The sequence below is a fragment of the Sardina pilchardus genome, chromosome 18 (genome assembly GCF_963854185.1).
Source record: "Sardina pilchardus chromosome 18, fSarPil1.1, whole genome shotgun sequence".
NCBI lineage: Eukaryota > Metazoa > Chordata > Actinopteri > Clupeiformes > Clupeidae > Sardina > Sardina pilchardus.
The window spans coordinates 1,644,605-1,672,024 of NC_085011.1; the positions used below are offsets into that span (position 1 = coordinate 1,644,605).

A 27,420-nucleotide genomic window follows, 5' to 3' on the forward strand; every position below is an offset into this window, starting at 1 on the left:
TAATGGCGGCGTGGTGTTCTAATTCCATTGTTGCAGAACGGCAGCATTCTTTTACTGTCTTTTACTGTCTATGCATTCCTATGGCAAGTGGTCCCATAATGGCCGCCGCCATGTAGGCTTCAGAATTTTGACGTAGATGCGCTATCCAGGTATTCTTTATAGATCAGTGACGTCTACGTGATGACTGTCCATATCTTTTGACTGTCTGTGGTTCCAGGTGACCACCTGGAGTGCGCTGGTGGTCGAGATGACCAGCGTAAAGCGCAAACACAAGTGGCGCTGCCCCGACCTCCTGCTGGTGCACCTGGGAGTGAACAACAACGTGACGAACCCGACGCACCTGCTCAACACCATCAGGAAGGACCTGACGCGCCTGCACGGCGACTACCCCCGCTGCCTGATCGCCTGGTCCGACATGCTGCCAGCCTGCGCGCCCAAAGCTTTGGGCGCGAGGCCCTCGCCAGCGGGCAGAATCAACGACGCCATCAATCGTGGGGCGCATGCGATAGTAGCGGAGCTGGGGGGCAGGGTCCTCTCCCATGAGAACATCGGGCAGGAACTCTCCTGCCCGGACGGCAGCGCCCTGTCGGCTCAAGGCATCGAGCGCCTGAAGCTGAACCTCCGGCAGTTTCTGCAGGAGTGGGAGAGGGAGGGTGAAGAACAGAAACCTGCTAATTAATTCCACAACTGACCACCCCTCAAAACACACACACACACACACACACACACACACACACACACACACACACACACACACACACACACACACACACACACACACACACACACACACACACACACACACACACACACACACACACTACTCTACACTAGTCCACCTGGTGTACTTCAAGGACGGACACACCCACACCCACACCCACACACACACTGAGCTGATTTCCCCACCTGTGGTGTCTATGTAATGACACATCAAGTTGATGTTGATGATACAGTAATGCCTGTTCAAAGGTGTACACACACACAATACAGTATTGCCTGTTTAAAGGTGTACACACACACACACACACACACACAATACAGTATTGCCTGTTCAAAGGTGCCTAAGGCTGCAGCACTGGTAACCGTGTGGAGACTTCAGTGTATGTTCAGACCTCAGCACCAGCTATTCAAGCTTTCTGATTTATTTTTCTTTTGTATATATAAAATTATATAAAGGTTCTGTGTTTACGTTTTTCCTTTGTATATATAAAATTATAAAGGTTCTGTGTTTACGTTTTTCCTCTTACCTTGAGTTGATTGTCTTATTTTTGTAGTCGTCAACAAATTGTGTTGTGTACATAATGCCTTCAATAAAAGGGTAGTTTGGGAACATACAAATTTGTACCTTAATACATTTCTATAACACTTTGCACAACAGCGCGCCGGATCTCACACACACAGGACAAGGGTGTGCACCGGGTGCTACACAACAGCGCGGCGGATCACACACACACACAACAGCGCGGCGGATCGATCACACACACACACGCCAGCGCGGCGGATCGATCTCACACACACACACAACAGCGCGGCGGATCGATCACACACACACACACACACACACACACACACACACACACACACACACACACACACACACACACACACACACACACACACACACACACACACACACACACACACACACACACACACACACACACACACACACACACACACACACACACACACACACACACACACACTCTTTTTGGCCAGAAGGAAGACTGCCACCTACTGGCCAAACACCAGCAACCACCAAGTTTTCCAAGGAGGTCTCCCATCCAAGTACTGACCAGGCCCTTTCCTGCTTAGCTTCAGTAATTCAGCTGAGACAGGGTATCCATTGGGCCGGCTGCTGGCTGATGTAGGAACCCCAAGACACATACCTTCACACTGACGAGTGACATCCAGATCTGGCCTGTAAGGTTTCTACATTTAGATACAAACTTTTCTGACTTTCTATCCGTTCTGAGAATTGACTTGTTACATGTTGTGCTATAGATATCCACTTGGTCCCCAGTGAAGCGCACACACACACACACACGTGCTATAGATATCCACTTGGTCCTTCCATCTACAGGCTTGTGTTGAGCTGGTGGAGTCACTCAGCCAGGGGCTCCATACCGCGTCTCTCTCGTCTTCATAAATGGGAGACCAGTACAGCATCTCATTCAGGTCTCTATAAAGGGGAGACCGGCCCAGCATCTCCATCAGGTCTCTATAATTATAAAGGGGAGACCAGTACAGCATCTCGCTCAGGTCTCTATAAAAGGGAGACCAGTACAGGTCTCTGTAATTAACCTAGGGTTAATTTGAACAACTTATTCTCAAACGTGAAAAGGATGTTAAAACCTACCTATGTGTCCAAGGGGGTCATGTTGGACAGAATATTCTTTAATAAGCCACCACCTGCACACAACTTGGAACAATTGCTGCCAAATTGTCAGTCAAACTATTTTGTCCACAGCTTTTACATGCTGAAGTTAAAATAACTTGACCTGTTGAGTCTGTGCACAAAATATTTATTTGTTAGTGAAATACTGACAGAACAGTAAAAAAAAAAAAAAGAACATCGGCCTCACTAATATGAATGATGAACGATACTGTTAGCTAATCACTTTCAGAGCAATTCTGAGAACAATAATAATAAAAATAAACTGACAATCTGAATCTCAAATTTTAGCCATAACATTGATCAACATAAAGGGAGACTTCTCTTATCATTGGTCAGTGGGGACTCTTGCCGTCATGGTTATAGTTTTTGTTCCTGATGTGAACAGCCCTTACAGGTAGCCAATGCTGTTTTGGGTTTTCTTTGCCACTGGGCTCTCCCAACAGCTGAGGAGTATTTGTATTTTATACAACTGTCAGAAACACCAGTTAGATGGTAAACAGCAGAGGCCCCTTAACAGAGCCCTGAGGAACTCCACTGCACTGTAACAGCAGCTCATTATCGGGTCAGTGAGGTGGGAAGAGAACCAGTGATGGACACTGCTGATGACAGATGTCGTCAAAGGGCTGCACTGAAGTCCAGGAGGTTGATGTCCAGCAGCAGCTACACAGAGGAGGTCACTGGATATCTACACTAAAGCAGCTTCTGTGCCGTTTAAGACATCCAAACATCGAAAAATTATCACTGTCACTACCCTCCCAAGGACTTTATATAAGCAGCAGAGGGATATGGGTTTATAATGATTGAAGTCACCCAGATTTAGTCAAGATTTGTTAGAGTTGGCCTGACCATAGGAGAGGTTTAATAGAAAATAATAATAATAATAACAACAACAACACAATTTATTTATAAGCACATTTCAAGTTGCCCAAGAACACTGTAAAATTAAAAAATAAATCCAAGGCCAATACGCACTGTACATAAGCAGATGCAAAAACACAGAGCACACTGTTCACAATTCTGATATTCCACAATACAGACACAGATTATGGGGAAAAGAGGACATGGTGTGAACAGCAGTACAATATGTATAACTTATAATATAACACAATATGTCTATAGTTATTTGCTTATGGGCAATACGATGTGTATAACTTACAATATAATAGAACACAATAGTTATGTGTTTATGGGCAATACGATGTCCATATTGTGACAACCTTTATCCATTTGGGAATCACAGGAGCCTCACTGCTGATTTACTACCTAAACCAAATCCAGGAACGAGAGGATTAGAGAATGTGGTCTGGACTCTATGAAGGAGGGTGACTGTGTCACCAATGCTGTACAGAGTAGTCCACACACACTCCAATGGTGGAGCTTGTGACTTGAGGAAGTTGGATCTTCACATCATTGTGGTAGAAACAACAGCAGGTGCTGGAGAGTTGCAGCGCCCAGGTCAGAATATTTGACCCAAACTTCACATCAGCCCAGCACTTTCTCCAGCATGGGTTCACAACCGAGAGCGATACACAAACACTTCCACTCCACCCGTGTTCAAAGTAGCGGCGATCAGAAATGCTCCGCAAACACATCACCTGGAAACATTTATTAACAAATCTGTGTGGAGGACACGGATACGGCTGTCTTTCTGCGCTCCACTCCACCTTCCGGTATCCCTTCGACAGATAAAGGTTTGGGTGCGCCGTGTCTATATTCAGAGTGAAGCGGCGACAACCTAGGAGGAGAGAGAACATGTTTCAGAGACTCAAATCTGTCTAAAAGTACAGGGCACATGTTTCAGAGACTCAAATCTCTCTAAAAGTACATGGCACATGTATAACCTAAGAGGAGAGAGAACATGTTTCAGAGACTCAAATCTCTCTAAAAGTACATGGCACATGGATAACCTAAGAGGAGAGAGAACATGTTTCAGAGACTCAAATCTCTCTAAAAGTACATGGCACATGGATTTTTCACATGGATCTCTGTATCTCCAGGTAGTGAGTACTGTCAGGGGACAAAAAACTGCAGTGCTGCTCTCTGGGTGCATGTTCATGATGGCTACAAAACGCTTTGGCTCACCCATTCAACTCGAGGGACTGCGGGGAGTGACCCAATTTCACCTGGGGGTGGCATGTTCCTTTAAATCCTGTAGATTTGCCCATTAAAATAAAGGCCTTTTGTTTTGCTACATTATTCATCTATAGGTTTTCATTAAGGACCTCAATGAGATGATCAAGTATCCTGGTTTACCTTCTGGTAGCACTGGTGAGAGGCCCCCCAATATCACTTAGTGCCCCTTTAATGATCAGTGACATAATCAAATACCACTTAGCGCCCCTTTAATGGGAGGATGATCAAATCAGTGGTCTGGTTTACCTTGTGGGAGCACTGGTGAGAGGCGGTGGAGTTTTCCGAGTCTTCTGGAGTCACTTCCTCATGATCACCGGCTGCAGGAGCTGAGCTTGATGCAACAGCAGGAGCAGAGGAGGTGGCTGCAGGAGCTGAGCTTGATGCAACAGCAGGAGCAGAGGAGGTGGTAGCAGGAGCAGAGGAGGTGGCTGCAGGAGCTGAGCTTGATGCTACAGCAGGAGCAGAGGAGGTGGCTGGAGGGCTGTGCGGCTGAGATGCGTTCTGACCGACATGTGAACTGCCTGAAGTAGGCCCTGCACTGTCTGTAGGGGGCGCTATAGCTGTTGAGGTGGTGTTTGTGACCTCCGATTTAGGATTGACCCCTATCGCCCACTCATCCAAAAATCTGTGTATGTTTTCGTTTAACATTTTAATGGCTTTATTTGAGAGATGGCGTTTACGCCAAATGTTCTCGTGAGCGATAACTTTCCCCCCCAGGCTAGTTATGAAAGATTGTGCTTCGTGATTGACAAAATCAATGACTTTTGCTGCGGCTTTCTCACTTATGTTTCTGGTCCAGGAGCCTCCTACTAGCATGTTGGACCACACAATCAGGCACTGGGGGAAGATAGCATGCGTTTGAGCCAAATCCCTCCTGATGCTATTCAGACTAGATTCTGCATGCCTCAGGTCCACGTTTGCCCCTCCCAGATGAATGAGCAGCATGTCTGGACGAGGCTGCTGCCGTTTGAACCTGCACATCTCCATCACCAGCTGCCTCCAGCTCATGTCAGCAGTCCCCCACTGGTGAACCCTGATGTTGGCGCACGCACTCCCTCGTTTAGCAGCCTGCTGCTGTAATGATTTTATCCTTTTGGGCAAACCCCCAAGAGCAAAACCACACATCCAGACTACTTTGGGTGGACCTTTCACATCAGATGTTTTGGTACCAGGGCCTGAAAGAAAAACACAGTGCAGTGCATTGCATTAGCATTTAGTAAATCACTGTTGGAGACATTACATTTGTTCTCCCTATTGGTTACATTAGATGTGTTAGACATACTGAACAACAACAACGGTTGAAGATCTGAAGCATTATGGAAGGATAAACAGCTATTGACTGGCAGGGAGTGAGTTCTTTTGGTAAACTCGGTGTACACAAACAATGTTCTCAAAGCATGAGTTCATGTGTAGAGACACTGATGATATTTCGATCAAAGTTTCATGTTGTGTCGAGCCTTCTTAGTGTTTCCGATGCAATTATGCTTTTAAATTAAAGTTTGACTCTGGTACATTCACAAAAACACCCTAGGTTGTATTTTGGTGAGAGTTACACTTTAAGTAATAGTTCAGACGAGAATGGCCTGACTGCAGAGCCGCAGAGCCACAGTTGTAGCACTGCAAATTCACCACAGCAGATTTACCATCCAACACGTGCGCAGTCGGACCACATGCCAACCCAAGAGTACATGACACCGCCAGGTGTATTTTTTTTACCGCTTTCACACCTTGTGTGTGTACCTGTGATGGGTTCACTGCTTCTGCGTGTGTGTGTGTGTGTGTGTGTGTGTGTGTGTGTGTGTGTGTATGTGTGTGAAACCTGCACTAAGAGTGTGGTACCTGTGATGGGTGCACTGCTCCCATGTGTGTGTGTGTGTGTGTGTGTGTGTGTGTGTGTGTGTGTGTACCTGTGATGGGTGCACTGCTCCCATGTGTGTGTGTGTGTGTGTGTGTGTGTGTGTACCTGTGATGGGTGCACTGCTCCCATGTGTCTGGTTCTCCTCCACAGGACTCTCATTGCTCTTTCTGACCTGCTGCTGGTGGACAACAACACACATGATGAGTCAAACTATTGCAGACTGCACACATCTGCTCACAAGTTGAGCAGTTATCATTATACCCCCCCCCCCCAAAAAAATAAGCAAATAAGCAAATAAACAAATAGAAATGAGAACTCGCACTTGAGACTGTTAGGTATTCTGAGTAATTGCCCTACCATTGCCTGCTGTGGTCCCCTTGCCTGGATTCCAGGCCCACGCGTCCTAGCGACCTATTACTTTCCCTAAAAAAATTACTAATCCCTATGGACAATTTATTACCTACACTATTTGAGCTTTCTGAGACCAAAAATGTACTGAAAGTGACCCTAGGCAGATGGGTTGGGCCCTTGAGCCGTGGATCTGTCCGAGGTTTCTTCCTATATGTATCTCCAATTTTAAAGCAACACTAAAACACTTTTTTTCTCTGTCACACACACGCTATTTGTTTACCCATCAAATAACAGACAAGGTAGAATATGTTGCATGATTTCACGAAAGTATGATGTATTGCGACATCGAAGCAAGTCAAATTTGTAGTTTCTGATGTCTTATTTCATCAAACTACTGATAGACTACCCCACCTCGTAAAGTTACATAGTGCGGTTATAGCCGATAGAGGGCCGCGAAGTGAAAGCAGAAGTGCCGTTCACCCTGTTATGAGTTGATGATCAGTGACGTAATCCAATATCACTTTGCGCCCCTTTAATGATCAGTGACATAATCCAATATCACTTAGCGCCCCTTTAACTCATTGGCTGCCAGCCATTTTCAGTACAGAGCGCTCCATACTGCCAGACGTTTTACAGCATTTTGACTGTTTTTCTAAGATCCACGGAACAGTGAGTTTTATGACTATGTAAACACACAAGCTACCAAATGAAAGAGTAGACTCTCTTCTTTCACCAGGAAAAAAACATTTGTTTCTATAGTTTAACGTTCTTTAGTAATCGTCAGTAGAACATGGGTTAGTTTTGCTAAAAACACCTGTTTTTGACCAAAAAATTGAGAAAACGATCTTTTTGTGAAAATCATTTTTTTAACATTAGCGTTTCAGTAGTATGTCAACCACGATTGCACTGTTATCTCATCAGTCTCATCAAGGTTGCTAGGGACTCTGATGGTCGCTATAGACTCTGAACAGGATGGTAGACTTAACAAGCTAGCACTAGCAAAGTTGTTCTATATAGCAATATCCAATGTAAATGGATCATATCGTTCACGTGTTTTCCATCCTTGATGTAAGAGGTAAGCATATTTATGCTGGACCGCGTGCAAACTAGATCCACTGTGGTCAATCTTCAGTGTGTTAGCTTGCTGTTTGTCTCTGCATGTGCACTCTGCTGGCAGATACTAATCATCCAAATGGCACTGCTGCCATCTAGCTAGTACAATCTGTTTACAAGCCCGAAACTCTGCCAGATCATTCCCAAGCCCACTCATGAGCCCTCCCCATTGAAAAATACAATTGACGTCTATAGACGTCAATGGCAGGCAAGGTATGTGTCTAAATTGACGTTTAAAGACGTCAATGGCAGTTAATGAGTTAATGGGAGGATGATCAATTATCCTAGTTTACCTTCTGGTAGCACTGGTGAGAGGCCCCCAATATCACTTAGTGCCCCTTTAATGATCAGTGACATAATCAAATACCACTTAGTCTTAGCGCCCCTTTAATGGGAGGATGATCAAATCAGTGGTCTGGTTTACCTTGTGGGAGCACTGGTGAGAGGCGGTGGAGTTTCCCGAGTCTTCTGGAGTCACTTCCTCATGATCACCGGCTGCAGGAGCTGAGCTTGATGCAACAGCAGCAGAGGAGGTGGCAGCAGGAGCAGAGGAGGTGGCTGCAGGAGCTGAGCTTGATGCAACAGCAGGAGCAGAGGAGGTGGCTGGAGGGCTGTGCGGCTGAGATGCGTTCTGATCGACATGTGAACTGCCTGAAGTAGGCCCTGCACTGTCTGTAGGGGGCGCTATAGCTGTTGAGGTGGTGTTTAAGACCTCTGATTTAGGATTGACCCCCATCGCCCACTCATCCAAAAATCTGTGTATGTTTTCGTTTAACATTTTAATGGCTTTATTTGAGAGATGGCGTTTACGCCAAATGTTCTCGTGAGCGATAACTTTCCCCCCCAGGCTAGTTATGAAAGATTGTGCTTCGTGATTGACAAAATCAATGACTTTTGCTGCGGCTTTCTCACTTATTTTTCTGGTCCAGGAGCCTCCTACTAGCATGTTGGACCACACAATCAGGCACTGGGGGAAGATAGCATGCGTTTGAGCCAAATCCCTCCTGATGCTATTCAGACTAGATTCTGCATGCCTCAGGTCCACGTTTGCCCCTCCCAGATGAATGAGCAGCATGTCTGGACGAGGCTGCTGCCTTTTGAACCTGCACATCTCCATCACCAGCTGGCTCCAGCTCATTTGAGGAGCCCCCCACTGGTGAACCCTGATGTTGGCGCACGCACTCCCTCGTTTAGCAGCCTGCTGCTGTAATGATTTTATCCTTTTGGGCAAACCCCCAAGAGCAAAACCACACATCCAGACTACTTTGGGTGGACCTTTCACATCAGATGTTTTGGTACCAGGGCCTGAAAGAAAAACACAGTGCAGTGCATTGCATTAGCATTTAGTAAATCACTGTTGGAGACATTACATTTGTTCTCCCTATTGGTTACATTAGATGTGTTAGACATACTGAAGAACAACAACGGTTGAAGATCTGAAGCATTATGGAAGGATAAACAGCTATTGACTGGCAGGGAGTGAGTTCTTTTGGTAAACTCGGTGTACACAAACAATGTTCTCAAAGCATGAGTTCATGTGTAGAGACACTGATGATATTTCGATCAAAGTTTCATGTTGTGTCGAGCCTTCTTAGTGTTTCAAAAATATCAATATCAATTTTGACGCGATCATATGTACGATTCCCATTCAAAATGCCATTTGACCCAAAAACGAGCTTAAACGTTGCGCTTCCGATGCAATTATGCTTTTAAATTAAAGTTTGACTCTGGTACATTCACAAAAACACCCTAGGTTGTATTTTGGTGAGAGTTACACTTTAAGTAATAGTTCAGACGAGAATGGTCTGACTGCAGAGCCGCAGAGCCACAGTTGTAGCACTGCAAATTCACCACAGCAGGTTTACCATCCAACACGTGCGCAGTCGGACCACATGCCAACCCAAGAGTACATGACACCGCCAGGTGTATTTTTTTTACCGCTTTCACACCTTGTGTGTGTACCTGTGATGGGTTCACTGCTTCTGCGTGTGTGTGTGTGTGTGTGTGTGTACCTGTGATGGGTGCACTGCTCCCATGTGTCTGGTTCTCCTCCACAGGACTCTCATTGCTCTTTCTGACCTGCTGCTGGTGGACAACAACACACAAGATGAGTCAAACTATTGCAGACTGCACACATCTGCTCACAAGTTGAGCAGTTATCATTATACCCCCCCCCAAAAAAAAATAAGCAAATAAGCAAATAAACAAATAGAACTGAGAACTCGCACTTGAGACTGTTAGGTATTCTGAGTAATTGCCCTACCATTGCCTGCTGTGGTCCCCTTGCCTGGATTCCAGGCCCACGCGTCCTAGCGACCTATTACTTTCCCTAAAAAAATTACTAATCCCTATGGACAATTTATTACCTACACTATTTGAGCTTTCTGAGACCAAAAATGTACTGAAAGTGACCCTAGGCAGATGGGTTGGGCCCTTGAGCCGTGGATCTGTCCGAGGTTTCTTCCTATATGTATCTCCAATTTTAAAGCAACACTAAAACACTTTTTTTCTCTGTCACACACACGCTATTTGTTTACCCATCAAATAACAGACAAGGTAGAATATGTTGCATGATTTCATGAAAGTATGATGTATTGCGACATCGAAGCAAGTCAAATTTGTAGTTTCTGATGTCTTATTTCATCAAACTACTGATAGACTACCCCACCTCGTAAAGTTACATAGTGCGGTTATAGCCGATAGAGGGCCGCGAAGTGAAAGCAGAAGTGCCGTTCACCCTGTTATGAGTTGATGATCAGTGACGTAATCCAATATCACTTTGCGCCCCTTTAATGATCAGTGACATAATCCAATATCACTTAGCGCCCCTTTAACTCATTGGCTGCCAGCCATTTTCAGTGCAGAGCGCTCCATACTGCCAGACGTTTTACAGCATTTTGACTGTTTTTCTAAGATCCACGGAACAGTGAGTTTTATGACTATGTAAACACACAAGCTACCAAATGAAAGAGTAGACTCTCTTCTTTCACCAGGAAAAAAACGTTTGTTTCTATCGTTTACCATTCTTTAGTAATCGTCAGTAGAACATGGGTTAGTTTTGCTAAAAACACCTGTTTTTGACCAAAAAATGGAGAAAACGATCTTTTTGTGAAAATCATTTTTTTAACATTAGCGTTTCAGTAGTATGTCAACCACGATTGCACCAGTGGCGGACCTTGAGTTCAGCAATTAGGCCTTCAATAATGACTATTTTTTGTCAAAAAATAAATAAATTAGGGGGGCGTTGCGGGGGGATTCCCCCGCAGATTTTTTTTACATTACAAGGTTCAAATGTGCAATTTCCCTGCATTTCACAGTGGGAGAAAAACGTTTTCTCTTTCTAACGCGAGTCGGTGTATCACTATTTTCGTTACATAAACAAATACGTCCGAGCTGAATTCCGCATTGTTTATTGGTAAACATAACATCTTTATTGGGACCTTGCCATTATCCTTATCAGCAGCATGGGTTTGAACAGACTAGGCCCTACTTGAAATATTTAGGCCATCGGCTTACTTGTTTCAGACTGTTTCTAGAGCTCTTCTATTTAGCTGTAGCGTGTACAGTGCTATTATTTTAGGTTGCTTCGCTGCTGCTCCGATTACTCAAAAGCTAGTCATGTGGAACTACAGGGCTAGGCTATCCTACAGTCAGTATCTTTGCTACAGTGTTTGCCAAACCTTCACGGTACACTATGAGAAATGTTTCAACAGAAAATGTCACAGCACACCACCCATGATATTAAACATAGAAGTCACAAAACGTATTGCCCTAATGTTGCCACTGCTTGTTGGCTACAAAATGCCATAGGCATTGGCATTAATTGCCAGCTCACGTTATGGCCATGCCACGGATTTCACCAATAATTTCCACAAAACTCAAAGAGATCAAAAGTCGGACTAAACTAGCAGGGCAGTAGACTGGCAGTAAACCAGACCTTGGAGGGCAGGGAATCAAATGACAGTTTGACATGCCGATCCCGACAGCTTCACCAAAGTCTCATCAACTCGCACACAACTTCAAGCTAGCATACAATCTAGTCGTATCAAGCTAACAATCTAGTCGTAACCAAGCAGCACTAAAACACGTTTGTTATATAGTAAAGGGCCAGATAACAAGCATATATTTCAAGTCTTATGTTATGAAATAAACATGAAACAAAACTTACCAATTCCTGCATAGTGACCAGCTACGTGCAGAGTTATAGCTGACGTTATGTGTAGCACTATCGATATCTGCTAGTCCAGCTGACACTATAGCCTACATTATTTTTGCTCAATGATGGTTTATTTGCTATTCATAACTATAACCATAGTCATGTCAGTATGACACATTTATTTATCCATTGAAGTCCAGTCTGATTCTGACACTGGCACAAGATGTTCCTCACGTCAAGCCATAGACAGTAAACGCCTCAAACAGCGTTAACATTTGTGATGAACGATTCCGGGTATTCTTTTCGAACATTGCAGGCCTAGCTGCAGTCAGACCTGCCTACCTCGCCATAATAGGTCGATTTGATTGGCTAATTAGTCAGATGTAGCCATCAATCAACCCGAATCCAAATATATGATTTCGAATGGTTGCTTAGGTACCGTAAACGCAGTGATTCCTTGTGAAGGCCTGATGCGGGCCTTAACAAGGGAACTCATGGGATTGGATGAAAATATATCGCACACTCTCGCTGTTTGTTCAGACAGTCTGTCAATCAAATCACATAGCCGACAGCGGTAGTAGTCGAGAACGATCGGGGAAGGAGAAGCAGGAGCAAATAATAAATGGTTAAGTAAAATGTTATTAAAGACACTAGTATTTTTCATTCGTTTGGAAATAGTTAGGCCTTCAGAGAAGGCCTTGAAGGCCCTGACGGTCCGCCACTGGATTGCACTGTTATCCAATCAGTCTCATCAAGGTTGCTAGGGACTCTGATGGTCGCTATAGACTCTGAACAGGATGGTAGACTTAGCAAGCTAGCACTAGCAAAGTTGTTCTATATAGCAATATCCAATGTAAATGGATCATATCGTTCACGTGTTTTCCATCCTTGATGTAAGAGGTAAGCATATTTATGCTGGACCGCGTGCAAACTAGATCCACTGTGGTCAATCTTCAGTGTGTTAGCTTGCTGTTTGTCTCTGCATGTGCACTCTGCTGGCAGATACTAATCATCCAAATGGCACTGCTGCCACCTAGCTAGTACAATCTGTTTACAAGCCCGAAACTCTGCCAGATCATTCCCAAGCCCACTCATGAGCCCTCCCCATTGAAAAATACAATTGACGTCTATAGACGTCAATGGCAGACAAGGTATGTGTCTAAATTGACGTTTAAAGACGTCAATGGCAGTTAATGAGTTAATGGGAAGATGATCAATTATCCTAGTTTACCTTCTGGTAGCACTGGTGAGAGGCCCCCAATATCACTTAGTGCCCCTTTAATGATCAGTGACATAATCAAATACCACTTAGCGCCCCTTTAATGGGAGGATGATCAAATCAGTGGTCTGGTTTACCTTGTGGGAGCACTGGTGAGAGGCGGTGGAGTTTCCCGAGTCTTCTGGAGTCACTTCCTCATGATCACCGGCTGCAGGAGCTGAGCTTGATGCAACAGCAGGAGCAGAGGAGGTGGCTGCAGGAGCTGAGCTTGATGCAACAGCAGCAGAGGAGGTGGCAGCAGGAGCAGAGGAGGTGGCTGCAGGAGCTGAGCTTGATGCTACAGCAGGAGCAGAGGAGGTGGCTGCAGGAGCTGAGCTTGATGCAATAGCAGGAGCAGAGGAGGTGGCTGCAGGAGCTGAGCTTGATGCAACAGCAGGAGCAGAGGAGGTGGCTGCAGGGCTGTGCGGCTGAGATGCGTTCTGATCGACATGTGAACTGCCTGAAGTAGGCCCTGCACTGTCTGTAGGGGGCGCTATAGCTGTTGAGGTGGTGTTTAAGACCTCTGATTTAGGATTGACCCCCATCGCCCACTCATCCAAAAATCTGTGTATGTTTTCGCTTAACATTTTAATGGCTTTATTTGAGAGATAGAGGTTACGCCAAATGTTCTTGTGAGCGATAACTTTCCCCCCCAGGCTAGTTATGAAAGAATGTGCTTCGTGATTGATTCTATCAATGACATTTGCTGCAGCTTGCTCATTTCCGGCACTGGTCCAGGAGCCTCCTACTAGCATGTTGGACCACACAATCAGGCACTGGGGGAAGATAGCATGCGTTCGAGCCAAATCCCTCCTGATGCTATTCAGACTAGATTCTGCATTACTCAGGTCCACGTTTGCCCCTCCCAGATGAATGAGCAGCATGTCTGGACGGGGCTGCTGCCGTTTGAACCTGCACATCTCCATCACCAGCTGGCTCCAGCTCATTTGAGGAGCCCCCCACTGGTGAACCCTGATGTTGGCGCACACACTCCCTCTTTTAGCAGCCTGCTGCTGTAATGATTTTATCCTTTTGGGCAAACCCCCAAGAGCAAAACCACACATCCAGACTACTTTGGGTGGACCTTTCACATTAGATGTTTTGGTACCAGGGCCTGAAATATGGAAAAACACAGTGCATTGCATTAGCATTTAGTCAATAACAGACTACTTCTTATTCCTGCACTCAAGTGTGTGTGTGTTTCTGTATGTGTTTCTGTGTGTGTGTGTGTGTGTGTGTGTGTGTGTGTGTGTGTGTGTGTGTGTGTAAACTGCACTGAGTGTGTGTGTGTGTGTGTGTGTGTGTGTGTGTGTGTGTGTGTGTGTGTGTGTGTGTGAGTGTGTACCTGTGATGGGTTCACTGCTTCTGCGTGTGTGTGTGTGTGTGTACCTGTGATGGGTGCACTGCTCCCATGTGTCTGGTTCTCCTCCACAGGATTCTTACTGCTCTTTCTGACCTGCTGCTGGTGGACAACAACGGAAATTCATCAACATTAATTCTCAACTGAACAGTTAGAATATAGACTAAGATCAATTCTTCTTCAGTGAATAAGGATTGCTTCCTATAGATTCCACATGCACATTTGTAAAATTGTAAAAATTGCAGAGTTCTTTCAAATGCCCACATTGGGTGCCCCATTACACAATTGATAAACACAATGTTAGGAAAATGGCTGTCTCTCCCTTCAGAGGTGCTTCAGCTGTTTGAAAAAGAAAAGAAAGAGTGTGCAATGGGCTCTCAGACTGACATATCAAGATGGTACTATGAGGAGCATCTGTAACATTTTCATAACCATATAACTGACGAATGCAAGTCGCTTTGGATAAAAGTGTCTGCTAAATTAATAAATGTAAATATAAATGTAATCTTGGGAGAAACAAAGAAAAAACTGCCTCCATGGTAAAGCACCCATTTCACAGTGTACCACACCTTCTCTTGATCTAAACTGCCTCCATGGTAAAGCACCCATTTCACAGTCTACTGTACCTTCTCTTGATCTCCAGTCCCCAGAGCCTCTAGCTTTACAGCAGGGATCAACACACTCTCGGTCAATCTCTTGACCCTGATGGCTTGATGTTTGCCAGCTTTAGATGGGCTTTGCTAGGGAGAAAGAGATGACAAAGATGAGCTAGAGTCAGAGTGACCTGGTTTATCTCCGGTACAAATTGTTCCAACCTGGGGAGACACCCACTGGGGTGCAGCAAGGTTACATCCCAAAAGTAAAGCCACTTCCACTCTCATACACTTACCGGCACAACAGTGAACTCCACCTTCTCTGAGACAGAGAGAATCTTCTCCTCCATCACCTCACAGAATTTAAAGTACAGTTCATCGTCCTGTGGGTACTTGATGTATCCAAACTCATGGAGTTTACTAAGGCCAACAACAACTCCCTGAAAGCAGATAAAAAAGCACCCCCTAAAGCGAAACTTCAGGATTCTTTCTGGGTCCATTTTTTTTTACCAGAGACAAAATAATCAAAATTGCTCCAGTATTGAGTTACAATACTATAGCCATCAAACCACATAACACTTACAGTTTAAAGTCACACATACTCACCAACCTACGGAAGCCCTGAACCCAACTCGTTATTTCGAGATAATATCTAATTATGCCCACATTATCTTGTTATTTCGAGATAACAGTAACATCTTGAAATAACGAGATAATATCTTGAAATAACAACTTAGTATCTCGAAATAACGAGATAACATCTTGAAGTAACGACTTAGTATCTCGAAATAACGGGATAATATCTGTCCGTAAAAAAAACATTTTTTTTACATAGGTGTAAGAAAATACGAGATAGTAACGAGAATATATCTGAAGGAATTTTTTTTTAATTATTTTTATTTTTTTATTATCTCAAAATAATGAGATATTATCTTGAAATAACGAGATATGATCTCGAAATAACAAGATAACATCTCAAAAAATATATTCTTCACTTGCGGTTCAGGGCTTCCGTAACAACCTAATGCAAAGCATGCAAGTTTAAAGTCACACACACTCAACAAACTAATGTAACTTTTATCATGTTCATGGCTGCATGAAGTTGCCCATATCAATGTAGGCTAATATTGACCAATGAAATTACTATGTCCTTCTAGCTGACCAATGCATGGGCCTACAATTGGATAAACGATGGGGGATGCTGGCAGAGAAATGTACAGAAGTTATCAGTCAACTGCATATGTGTGCGTCAAAGGAAACCTATTGGCTTGCAAAAACAGGAAACTGGAAGTGGGAGGCAGGATCAAGTTCAGGCCAAGGTCATGCAAGTTCAGGCCAAGGTCATGCTTTGCTGTGAATAAAAGGAACTTCTTTGAGCTGAAGAGACTAGAGACTGTTTTGCAGAGAGGGGAATTCTCCTTTCTGAGCACTTTCTCCTCTCGGCCAGAGTTGTTGATAAAAACGATACTACGTGTTGTGGTTCTTGTGTCTTACTATTTGGAATATTTACCTGACAGATGCGTACCATAGCATAGATAGATGGCTGTGCATAGTCTGTGCACCATAACATCTATTTCTGCCCTTTACTCATCACATCCTTGATCAAATGAACACAAAGCATCTGTTCCTGCCCTTTACCCATCACATCCCCGATCAAACGAACACAACGCATTCCACGTTTCGAGGGAAGTGGGAGGAGCGCCGACACAATCCCATCGGCGGGATTTATGGAGTAAGAGGGCCATGTCACACTTTGATCTGGGCTCCTCAAATCACACACACACACACACACACACACACACACACACACACACACACACACACACACACACACACACACACACACACACACACACACACACACACACACACACACACACACACACACACACACACACACACACACACACACACACACACGCCACACTCACTGTATGGCGTTGGAGGGTGTCGGCCAGGATCTCCACGGTAACGGCCCTCTCTGCCTTGGTCGTTGGGTTGGTGGATATTTTAAACTGAACTTTATTCCCAACCAGCATGGTGGCCCTCGTTAGCACATCGTCTGCACTGAAGCTCAGCTTCTTCTCCACTCCACCCACAGACGTCTGCAAACTCCCCAGCAGAAGCTCCTGTAGTACAATATTATAACAGCATACATTAAGGATGTCAACAAAAACCTTAATACTTTAATAATTCAGTAATTACCAGGGCTGTCAAAAAAACACATTCATTTCGATGAATTAATTACCGAAAAAATTACGTTCTCAAAAATTGTGCTGATTAATCACATTCGATTGTACACATGACCACCTAACTAACTGACAAACTCCCTTACTAAATCAACTGCATTTGCTCAGTGCTAGGGTAGCCTACTGCACAACAGTGGGTGTAAGATGGTGAACCATTAGGCCTACAGTACTGCATCAGTAGATAGTTCAATAGCTCTGTTGGTTTCTGTCCGTTAGTCCTTGGCCTCCACAGCCATGAGTGGTAGGCTATTTACAAAGGCAAAGTAAAATATAAATATTGCGACTCTAGGTTTAGAGCTTTGGAGCCACCAAAAGTCTATGTTGGTTTGGCCACTTATTCACTAATCTGCCAAATTAAGTTAATCACAGAGAATGTAATTAATTTTATTTTATTTTTTAAAATGGCTCGACAGCTTCTCTGATCTTGTCCATTTAGCTTCGACTTGTGACCTTTGGAAAATATTTAATCAGGCTCCATTTTAATCATGGGACAGGGGTTAGCAAACTGGTACTGAGCACATTGGTGGACATGTTTTGTCTCAATAATACTTAGCATAGTTCCTGATGTGCTACTTGCCTTGTTCCTATTAAACACCATATTGTTGACACCCCCCTTGTCCTTAGCTGGGAGTCGAAGCACTGTTCCCTCAAAGAGATCACTGCAGACATCCTCCACCACTTCCTTTTTCACCGTCGCCTCTGATCCAATGGGCTTCAACTGAAGTGGAGGGGGGAATTCAACAAAGAAATCATCAAAAGCAGATTACAATTTTAAATAGGTATCGTAATATTACTAGGACCAGCACAATAATTACATTAGTAGCTCATGGTATGCTATCTGAAAATGACATCAACACTACAACAGCAAAGGCTACGCTGTAGCAGCGGCCCTTCTGTTCCACTTCAAATACCATCAGGCAAATAGGACTACAAATACCATCAGGCAAATAGGACTACAAATACCATCAGGCAAATAGGACTATTTCAAATACCATCAGGCAAATAGGACTATTTCAAATACCATCAGGCAAATAGGACTACAAATACCATCAAGCAAATAGGACTATTTCAAATACCATCAGGCAAATAGGACTATTTCAAATACCATCAGGCAACTAGGACTACAAATACCATCAAGCAAATAGGACTATTTCAAATACCATCAGGCAAATAGGACTATTTCAAATACCATCAGGCAAATAGGACTACAAATACCATCAGGCAAATAGGACTATTTCAAATACCATCAGGCAAATAGGACTGCAAATACCATTAGGCAAATAGGACTATTTAAAATGCCATCAGGCAAATAGGACTACTTCAAATGCCATCAAGCAAATAGGACTACTTCAAATGCCATCAGGCAAATAGGACTATTTCAAATGCCATAAGGCAAATAGGACTATTTCAAATGCCATCAGGCAAATAGGACTACTTCAAATGCCATCAGGCAAATAGGACTATTTCAAATACCATCAAGCAAATAGGACTACTTCAAATACCATCAAGCAAATAGGACTACTTCAAATACCATCAAGCAAATAGAACTACTTACCATCAACCAAATATGCCTACATCAAATATCATGATGCAAAAAGGCTACGCTTTGCAGACAAGTGTTCTATAAGTTAGTAAGCCATTTACAAGTGTTCATAAGCAGTTTATTAGTGTTCATAAGCAGTTTATAAATAGATGTTCATAAATAGTCTATAAGTGTGTATAAGCACTTTATTAGTGTTTACAAGTTTTTATAAGCAGTTTATGCTTCCTATTTTCTCCTTCTGATCAGTTGTAAGATTGGCCTAGCACTCTCAAAGACGAAGAATATCAAATATCATGCTATCATTGTGACCGCTCCAGTCAAAATGTATGTAATTGTCATTTACCGTCTACCAGGACAACTGGATGATTTACCGTCTACCAGGACAATTGGATGATCTCCTTGTTGAGACACCGGACACCCTGCTCTCCTCCATCCCTGAGTAGGACTGTCCTATGTTTGTCCTCGGTGAACTGGACATCCACTCACATAATCCAAACTCATGGACTTCATGTCCCTCATACGTTTCGTTGACCTACAATGGGTCCACAGCCCCCAGTAAAAAAAAGCCAAACCTACATGCAGCAATCCGACTGCATACGACCAGGCGTCCCTGGACTACGGTGCATCGTTTCACTCATTCACCCCTCTAGCTAAGAGGGAGGTGTCTAAACTCCTAACGTGTAGCTATCCTACTACACGTTCACTGGACCCTATTCCTACTACACGTTCACTGGACCCTATTCCTACCAACCTCCTCCAACGCCATATTTCATACCATCACACCAGAACAACATGTAATCTCCTCCAAATTATTGAAAATATTCGGGCACATTTCTGCTGCTTAAGAGGCTCTCTTGTTCCCACACAGGTGGAGAACTATCGCATCATCTCACTCCCCCCATTCCTCTCTCACAGCATTACATTCTTGATCCTAACCAGTCTAGCTTCAACAATGGCGTCTCCACCGAAGCGGCTTGGTTGACAGAAGCTTTAAAATCTGCCACATTTCTGCCCCATCCTGCAATCCATACTCTCAAACATGGCCACTACAGGCAAAAAGGACTCCTGGTTTGAGTCTGCACTGAGTGATCATTTAATTTATCGTTGTTTGGATACGGATATGTCAGCATCTCACTGCCTTGCCGATGCCGATTACACCGCATGACCTCACAGGCATGGCATATCATGATGCTGATTACACGGCATGATTACTGCATAGGTGTGCCTTAGGCTGGCCACAATAGAAGGCCACTCTAAAATGTCCAGTTTCACTGTATCGAGGGGTCTGAAAGCCAGTCAGTATCTGGTGTGTCCATCATTTTCCTCAGGCAGGGCAACACATTTCCTTCGCATGTTGATCAGGTTGTTGATTGTGGCCTGTGGAATGTTGGTCCACTCCTCTTGGCTGTGCAAAGTGGCTGGATATTGGCAGGACTTGAAACACGCTGTTGAATACGGTGATCCAGAGCTCAGTGGGTGACAGGTCCGGTGAAAATGCTGGCCATGGACGAACTGCACAGCACTACCAGCTCTCTTTCTGTCTACACACACACACACACACACACACAGACAGCACTACTAGCTCTCTTTCTGTCCACACACACACACACACACACACACACACACACACACACACACACACACACACACACACACACACACACACACACACACACACACACACACACACACACACACACACACACACACACACACACACACACACACACACACAGCACTACTAGCTCTCTTTCTGTCTACACACACACACACACACACACAGCACTACTAGCTCTCTTTCTGTCTTCTACTCTTGACTACCTCTCCTCCATTGGCTTAACTAAATCTAGCCGTTTAATGTAATTTAGGTCAATTTAGAACTCAACCGCAAAACCCAGAGTCTAAATCTCTGCCTGCTTCAGTTAGTTCTACCTGCAAGAAATTAACAGTCAGCTGCCTTAATGATTACCGCTCAATTACTCTCACTTCTGTTGTCATGAAGTGCTTGGAGCGGTAGGTTAAAAGATCATACTACATCCTCCCAGTGCTCTACATTAGACCAGAGAGGGTTAAAGCGGAGCGAGAGGCGCAAACGTTCCATGATTTCCGCGTTCTGTCTTCACAAGGGGGAGGGGGGCTAAATCCCCCTTTAAGCAGACCTGCTAACATTCGAAATGCACTGCTTGTGTGGGTTGCCGATCTGACAGAGATCGATATCCCACTATGACGTCTTTGCAACACGCCCCTTTAAGCAGACCGGAACTGTTCGAATTTTGCTTCCATAGAGATGCATTACGTTGCTCTATCTTGTCAATAATTAAGGATCTTTGATTAGACCCACTACAGTTTGCCTAGAGGGCAAGCAGGTCCACAGACGACACAATAGCATTTGCTTTCAGCACTGCTCTCTCTCACCTGGATGAGAAAAACACGTGTGTACGGATGCTCTTCATCGACTGCTTTTAACACCATAGCTGCGCCCAGGCACATCATGAAACTGAGAGACCTGAACCAATCACACTGGGGGCCTGACTATGGGTCAGATTGAAGCCAGGTTAGGAATATAGCCAGGACACAGGGGAACCCCCTACTATTGGCGATAAGTGCCGTGGGGTCTTTGATGACCACAGTGAGTCAGGACACTGGGGAACCCCTATACTCTTGGCGATAAGTGCCGTGGGGTCTTTGATGACCACAGTGAGTCAGGACACAGGGGAACCCCCTACTCTTGGCGATAAGTGCCGTGGGGTCTTTAATGACCACAGTGAGTCAGGACACTGGGGAACCCCCTACTCTTGGCGATAAGTGCCGTGGGGTCTTTAATGACCACAGTGAGTCAGGACACTGGGGAACCCCCTACTCTTGGCGATAAGTGCCGTGGGGTCTTTAATGACCACAGTGAGTCAGGACCTCGGGTTTAACGTCTCATCTACAGTCTCATGCATCCATTGAACTTGTGAGTTCTTGGAGAGTTTATGCTGTAATGTCTTTGCAGAATAGCCTCCCAGAGCTGCTGCTTGGATGTGAACTGCCTCCTGGATTTCTTCACAGTACCATGATCAAGCGTATGTTTTCAAGAAATATCGAATGATTTCATACCTTGTCCAAGGTAGTGCACAATGTCATGCTTTTCAGCAGCATTGAGATCCTTTTTCTTTCCCATATTGTTGGAAACCTGTGGCATGCTTAATAATGTGGAACATCCTTTAAGTAGTTTTCCTTTGATTGGGCTCACCCTGGCAAACTAATTATCAGATTGATTTCCATGATCTTGTTATCACAACTCTGGCCCAGAGGAGAGAGTGCTCAGAAAGGAGGATTCCCCTTCCTGCAAAACAGTCTCTGGTCTCTGCAGCACAAAGTAGTTATTTTATTAAAAGCAAAGCATGACCTAAGCCTCAAATTCATCCCATCTCCCACTTCCCGTTTCCCTTTTTTGCAAGCGCATCTGTTTCCTTTGACGCACACATACAGTATAAAGTTGGCAATGATAACTTTGATGCACCCATGTAATTAACAATGATAACATATACATTTCCTTGTCAGATCTAAAGAGCCCTGATACTATATAGCATAGCATCCATGAGTTTAATTGAAAAACAAAAAAATAGATGCTAAATCCAATTTGCATAATAATTTGGAACATGGAGTATGTGAAGTATTTTGAAGTTGCTCCTGTGTTTAACTGGGAGCCAGTGGAGGTTGTGGAGGACAGGGGTGATGTGGTCACGGCGGTGGGCGAAGCTGAGAGGGTGGGCAGTTCAGTTCTGGACGTGTTGAAGGTTGTTGGTAGCCTGACGAGATGTAGGGTCTGGACACTCACCGTAGACAGGGCTCAATCGGAGGGGTGGGATAAACAGTTGTCTTTCAAATTCCCTCCCCGCAATAGGATAACGCTAAACGAATCATCTTCTTGTTTTCAAATAACAGGATGCGTTACCGTCGCAACTTCTGGTCGCATGTCAGTCACCATTATGTTAAGCCCACCCACCGACTCTATACACGCTGTGATTGGGCCGCTGGTGCTGGGGGTTCTCAGCTTCCTGGCTCAATGGATCGTGCCTAGACTGCCCCGCCAGACAAATTACATTTGCTGCCGCTAGGGGCGTCTAGATTTCTAGGCTAGGTTGTTGGTGATTTTGCTTGGTAGTCCATAAAGAACGCTGTTGCAGTAGTCCAGTCTGGAGGTGATGAGGGCATGGATGAGTGCTGTTGCAGTAGTCCAGTCTGGAGGTGATGAGGGCATGGATGAGTGTTTCAGCTGCGGTGGTGGACAGAAGGGGCGGAGGCTTGCAATGTTACGGAGATGAAAGAAGGCGGTTTTGATGACGCGTTTGAAGGGGTCGTGGGGTTGAAGATGGTTCCAAGGTTCCAAGACATTTTGAACCTTCATGTGCCCTTTTCAGCTCTTAGAGTGCACTTTGGAGGCCTTCATGGACCCTTTTGAGGTCTTCATGTGCACTTTAGAGACCTTTAGGAACCCTTTTGAGGTCTTCATGTGCACTTACGAGACCTTTAAGAACCCTTTTGAGGTCTTCATGTGCACTTTAGAGGCCTTCATGGACCCTTTTGAGGTCTTCATGTGCACTTTAGAGGCCTTCATGGACCCTTCTGAGGTCTTCATGTGCATTTTAGAGGCCTTTAGGAACCCTTTCGAGGTCTTTATGAGCCCTTTTCAGCCTCTGAGTGCACTTTTGAGTAGGCCTGCACGATTCAGGGAAAACTATGAATCACAATTTTCTGCCAGAATTTTTTTCCCCTCACACAGTGCAATGTTTATTGCACACATGAACCATGACAAAACAAAACTAATTGGCAGCAGGCCCATCACTACAAACCTATAAACATAACTGCATGGCCAATTTTCTTCATTGAAACCGTCATTTACAGGTGTGTGGAGTTGGCTCAAGAAACATTAAGCTATTCATAAAATGTCAGCATTTGAAGGCAATGTGCAATATCTACAAAATAAATAATTTATTTTTGATACTGCACTGAAATGGCCAATTGATGCCCCTTTTCTTTAGACACTGAAGCAGAATGTTGAATAACGTTTCAATTAGTTGCAGGAGGGGAGTAGCATTTGTTCAATGTGTGCATCACTGCATCATTTTTCTACAGTGTTTATTGGAACCATATCTTTTGCTAGATGGTAAGCAATTGTCTCTGTTATTTCCTTAAAGACGATGCAGGATTGGCGATTTCATCTTAAGTTTCGGTTTCGTTTTTCATTTTCGCTCATTTTATGCTTGCATATTTCTCTGCAGAGCTTCCCCGACAGCTTTAGCGTGTATATTTATACATATATAGGCTATATATAAATATATAAATTGCAAGCGTGGTTCTTCTTGTTCTTTATGCGTCTCACCGTTCCAGATGTAAACAGGGAATGATGGTCTCCTGAACAAACTGCAAGGTTGCAATAGCGGATAGGGACACTGGGGGCGGGAGGAAATATTACTGTTTTCAATGAAACTGGCCAGTCAAGCAAAACAACGATTTCGGAGCGATTTTATGACTATGAAAAAGTTGCATAGGGTCTCTTTAATATTACCTCCGCCAAGGAGGTTATGTTGTTATCGGGCTTTGTTTGTCTGTTTGCTAGCAAGATAAACGTCTGAAATGACCCAAGGACCAAACGATAACATTTTGGGAGTGATTTGGATCATGGGTCTGAATCCAGGAGGCGCGGAGGTCTGCGCTCTCGTTGTTCAAGGTGTCCGTAGCCTAATAGATGTCTGCGTTGTTGAACAACTTTAGGACCTCTTGCCTCTTTAGGACTTCACCATATTCCTTGGGGCAGTGCAGCAACAAGGGAAAAGCATAGGCTACCTTGCAAATCACACAAGACTGACCCTCGTCAAGTCAAGTCAAATTGATTTATAAAGCGCATTTTTGTATGTATTTTTGTTTGAATCCAAAATACATCCACACCACTGAATGAGAGCCTTTTTCGGAAAGAGTCTCATCAGGCCTTTTGAGGCCTTTAGGGACCTTTTTTTAAGGTCTTCATGTGCACTTTTTTTTTTTTAAATTTTTTTTAAAGTATATTTTTTGGCCTTTTTGCCTTTATTATGATAGGACAGTGAAGAAGTAGACAGGAAACAAGTGGGAGAGAGAGACGGGGTGGGATCGGGATATGACCGCAGGCCAGATTCGAACCTGGGTCCCCGTGGGCACTCGGACCCGTAAATGGTATGGACGCTGTAGCCTGCTGCGCCACAGCGCCCCCCCCTTCATGTGCACTTTTGAGGCCTTTAGAAAACCCTTTTGAGGTCTTTATGTGCCGTTTGAGTGCTCTATGTGCACTTTCTGCAAGTTGACATTTCAGCAGATTTTGCCCACAGGAATTCAGTTTATGCACTGAAGGCTCTTTAGCCAGCTAATTTATTTCCGAGGGAGCTAAGTGTGCTGTAGCGGCCGCTATCGCTAATGTAATTAGCGTAGCCACCTGTCTACACGGACCCGGTTGGGTGTTGCACCTAGTGAATCAGCACGTTGTGAATATAACAGAAGATGCCGTTACAACACAGGTCACGCTCCACCGGACACGAATGAGGAGTTAAGGGTTTAGGGTGTAAGTCCTTTAGGGGTCCAAGAGACAGCCATATTATACTACCCCCAAAATAACAGAAACAGGAACACAACACAAATAACAGAAATACAACACAATACGATGCAAAACAATACCATACCATCACATATTGTTCAATACAGCTCATTACAATTTTGCAGCTACACCCACACAAAGGACCAATCCCATTGCTTTTTTTCTTAACCCAAAAGATATGAAAGTTACAAAAGATACGAAATCCCAAAACCTTTCAAGAAACCGATACATCATCATATCAGGGCTTTTCTGTAAACAGATGCAATGAGATTTTGCCATTGACATTTCCTTGTTTGCCTTAAGCCACTCACACAGACAGTGGAGTAGTTTATTGAAATTAGGTGACTAGTCCACAGCAGTGCATCTTGGATTCAACTGCCATTTTTAGGCATGTTTTTTTCCACTTCCAGAAAATGTTGATGAAGATGGGAATGAATATATACTTTTTTGATCCCGTGAGGGAAATACAGTTCTCTGCATTTAACCCAACTTAACCGAATTAGTCAACACACAGCACACAGTGAAAACACAGTGAGGTGAATCACACAACCCAGAGCAGTGAGCTGCCTGCCCAACCAGCGGCGCTCGGGGAGCAGTGAGGGGTTAGGTGCCTTGCTCAAGGGCACTTCAGCCGTGGTGGACTGGTCGGGGATCGAACCGGCAACCCTCCGGTTACAAGCCCGATGCGCTAACCAGTACACCACGGCTGCCCCAATGGGAAGAATGGGTCTGCTCTATCCACCAGACCCATTCAACCTATGCAGTCACATCTATGATTGAACGATACCCTCGCAACACTGTGCAGGCCTCAGAGCTCTATCCACCAGACCCATTCAACCTATGCGGTCACATCTATGATTGAACGATACCCTCGCAACACTGTACAGGCCTCAGAGCAGCTGAGGGGAAATGGCACAAAACTACTACAGCGATTTCTCCAGCTGTCCCCTTTGTCATCCAGCATCACTGCTGCAAAGAAGGCTTTTAACAATGAGAAGATCTGCAGGGCCACTGACACCCGAAAACTACTTGATCCTCACCCGAAAACTACTTGATCCTCCACCTTCAAAACTACTTGATCCTCCGCCTTCAAAACTACTCAACCCTCCACCTTCAAAACTACTCATCCCTCCTCCACCTTCAAAACTACTCAACCCTCCTCCACCTTCAAAACTACTCAACCCTCCGCCTTCAAAACTACTCAACCCTCCTCCACCTTCAAAACTACTCAACCCTCCTCCACCTTCAAAACTACTCAACCCTCCGCCGCCTTCAAAACTACTCATCCCTCCTCCACCTTCAAAACTACTCAACCCTCCTCCACCTTCAAAACTACTCAACCCTCCGCCTTCAAAACTACTCAACCCTCCTCCGCCTTCAAAACTACTCAACCATCCGCCTCTTCCACCATCTTATCAACCTTACTGCTGACATCTTGCTTCATTAGTAGTCAAGACTGACGTTCTCATAAAGGCTTATGTCGTCAATGAGCCGCTCCTCCAAGGATTGGCACTGACGCCTCTTCACCCACAGCAAACAGACCATCTTTCCGATTCCCGATTGTGGAATGATCTGCCAGGATGTTATATCAGGGGCATCCTGCTTCGTCTTCAAAACACTTCTGAAGGCCCAACTCTTCCAAGGACCTCTTCTCCTAGTACTCCTCACCTCCTCCTCTGTGTTCTACCACATTCTCCTCCTACCACACTTTGACTAGTACATACAGCAGCACTCCTAGTATTGACAGATGCAGTAGGAAATCCTACTCTAAATTAATAAATGTAAGTCAGGATACATA

At 44.5% G+C, this 27,420-nt stretch overlaps 2 protein-coding genes across 7 annotated transcripts in view; one reads left to right on the plus strand and one right to left on the minus strand.

The window, feature by feature from the left end:
• Nucleotides 1-1,312, plus strand: part of LOC134064367 (uncharacterized) — a 35,396-nt gene extending 34,084 nt beyond the window's left edge. Inside the window, exon 25 of the mRNA XM_062520286.1 lies at nt 218-1,312. Within this exon, the coding sequence (XP_062376270.1) occupies nt 218-679 (462 nt within the window). The 3' untranslated portion in view covers nt 680-1,312. The remainder of the gene's footprint in view (nt 1-217) is intronic.
• A 1,967-nt stretch (nt 1,313-3,279) lies between these two features.
• LOC134063570 (uncharacterized) overlaps nt 3,280-27,420 on the minus strand; it is a 65,369-nt gene continuing 41,228 nt past the window's right edge. The window contains exons 3-13 of one of the 6 annotated variants that reach the window (XM_062519150.1): nt 18,047-18,187; nt 17,152-17,349; nt 15,517-15,660; nt 15,254-15,367; nt 14,657-14,726; nt 13,366-14,381; nt 9,866-9,938; nt 8,278-9,158; nt 6,495-6,567; nt 4,778-5,706; nt 3,280-4,133 (exon numbers count right to left, since the gene is read on the minus strand). In XM_062519150.1, the coding sequence (XP_062375134.1) occupies nt 4,113-4,133; nt 4,778-5,706; nt 6,495-6,567; nt 8,278-9,158; nt 9,866-9,938; nt 13,366-14,381; nt 14,657-14,726; nt 15,254-15,367; nt 15,517-15,660; nt 17,152-17,349; nt 18,047-18,187 (3,660 nt within the window). In that variant the 3' untranslated portion in view covers nt 3,280-4,112. Of the gene's footprint in view, nt 4,134-4,777; nt 5,707-6,494; nt 6,568-8,277; nt 9,159-9,865; nt 9,939-13,365; nt 14,382-14,656; nt 14,730-15,253; nt 15,368-15,516; nt 15,661-17,151; nt 17,350-18,046; nt 18,188-27,420 lie in introns of all 6 variants that reach the window. The other 5 variants (XM_062519151.1, XM_062519152.1, XM_062519148.1 and 2 more) reach the window with 5 other exon arrangements.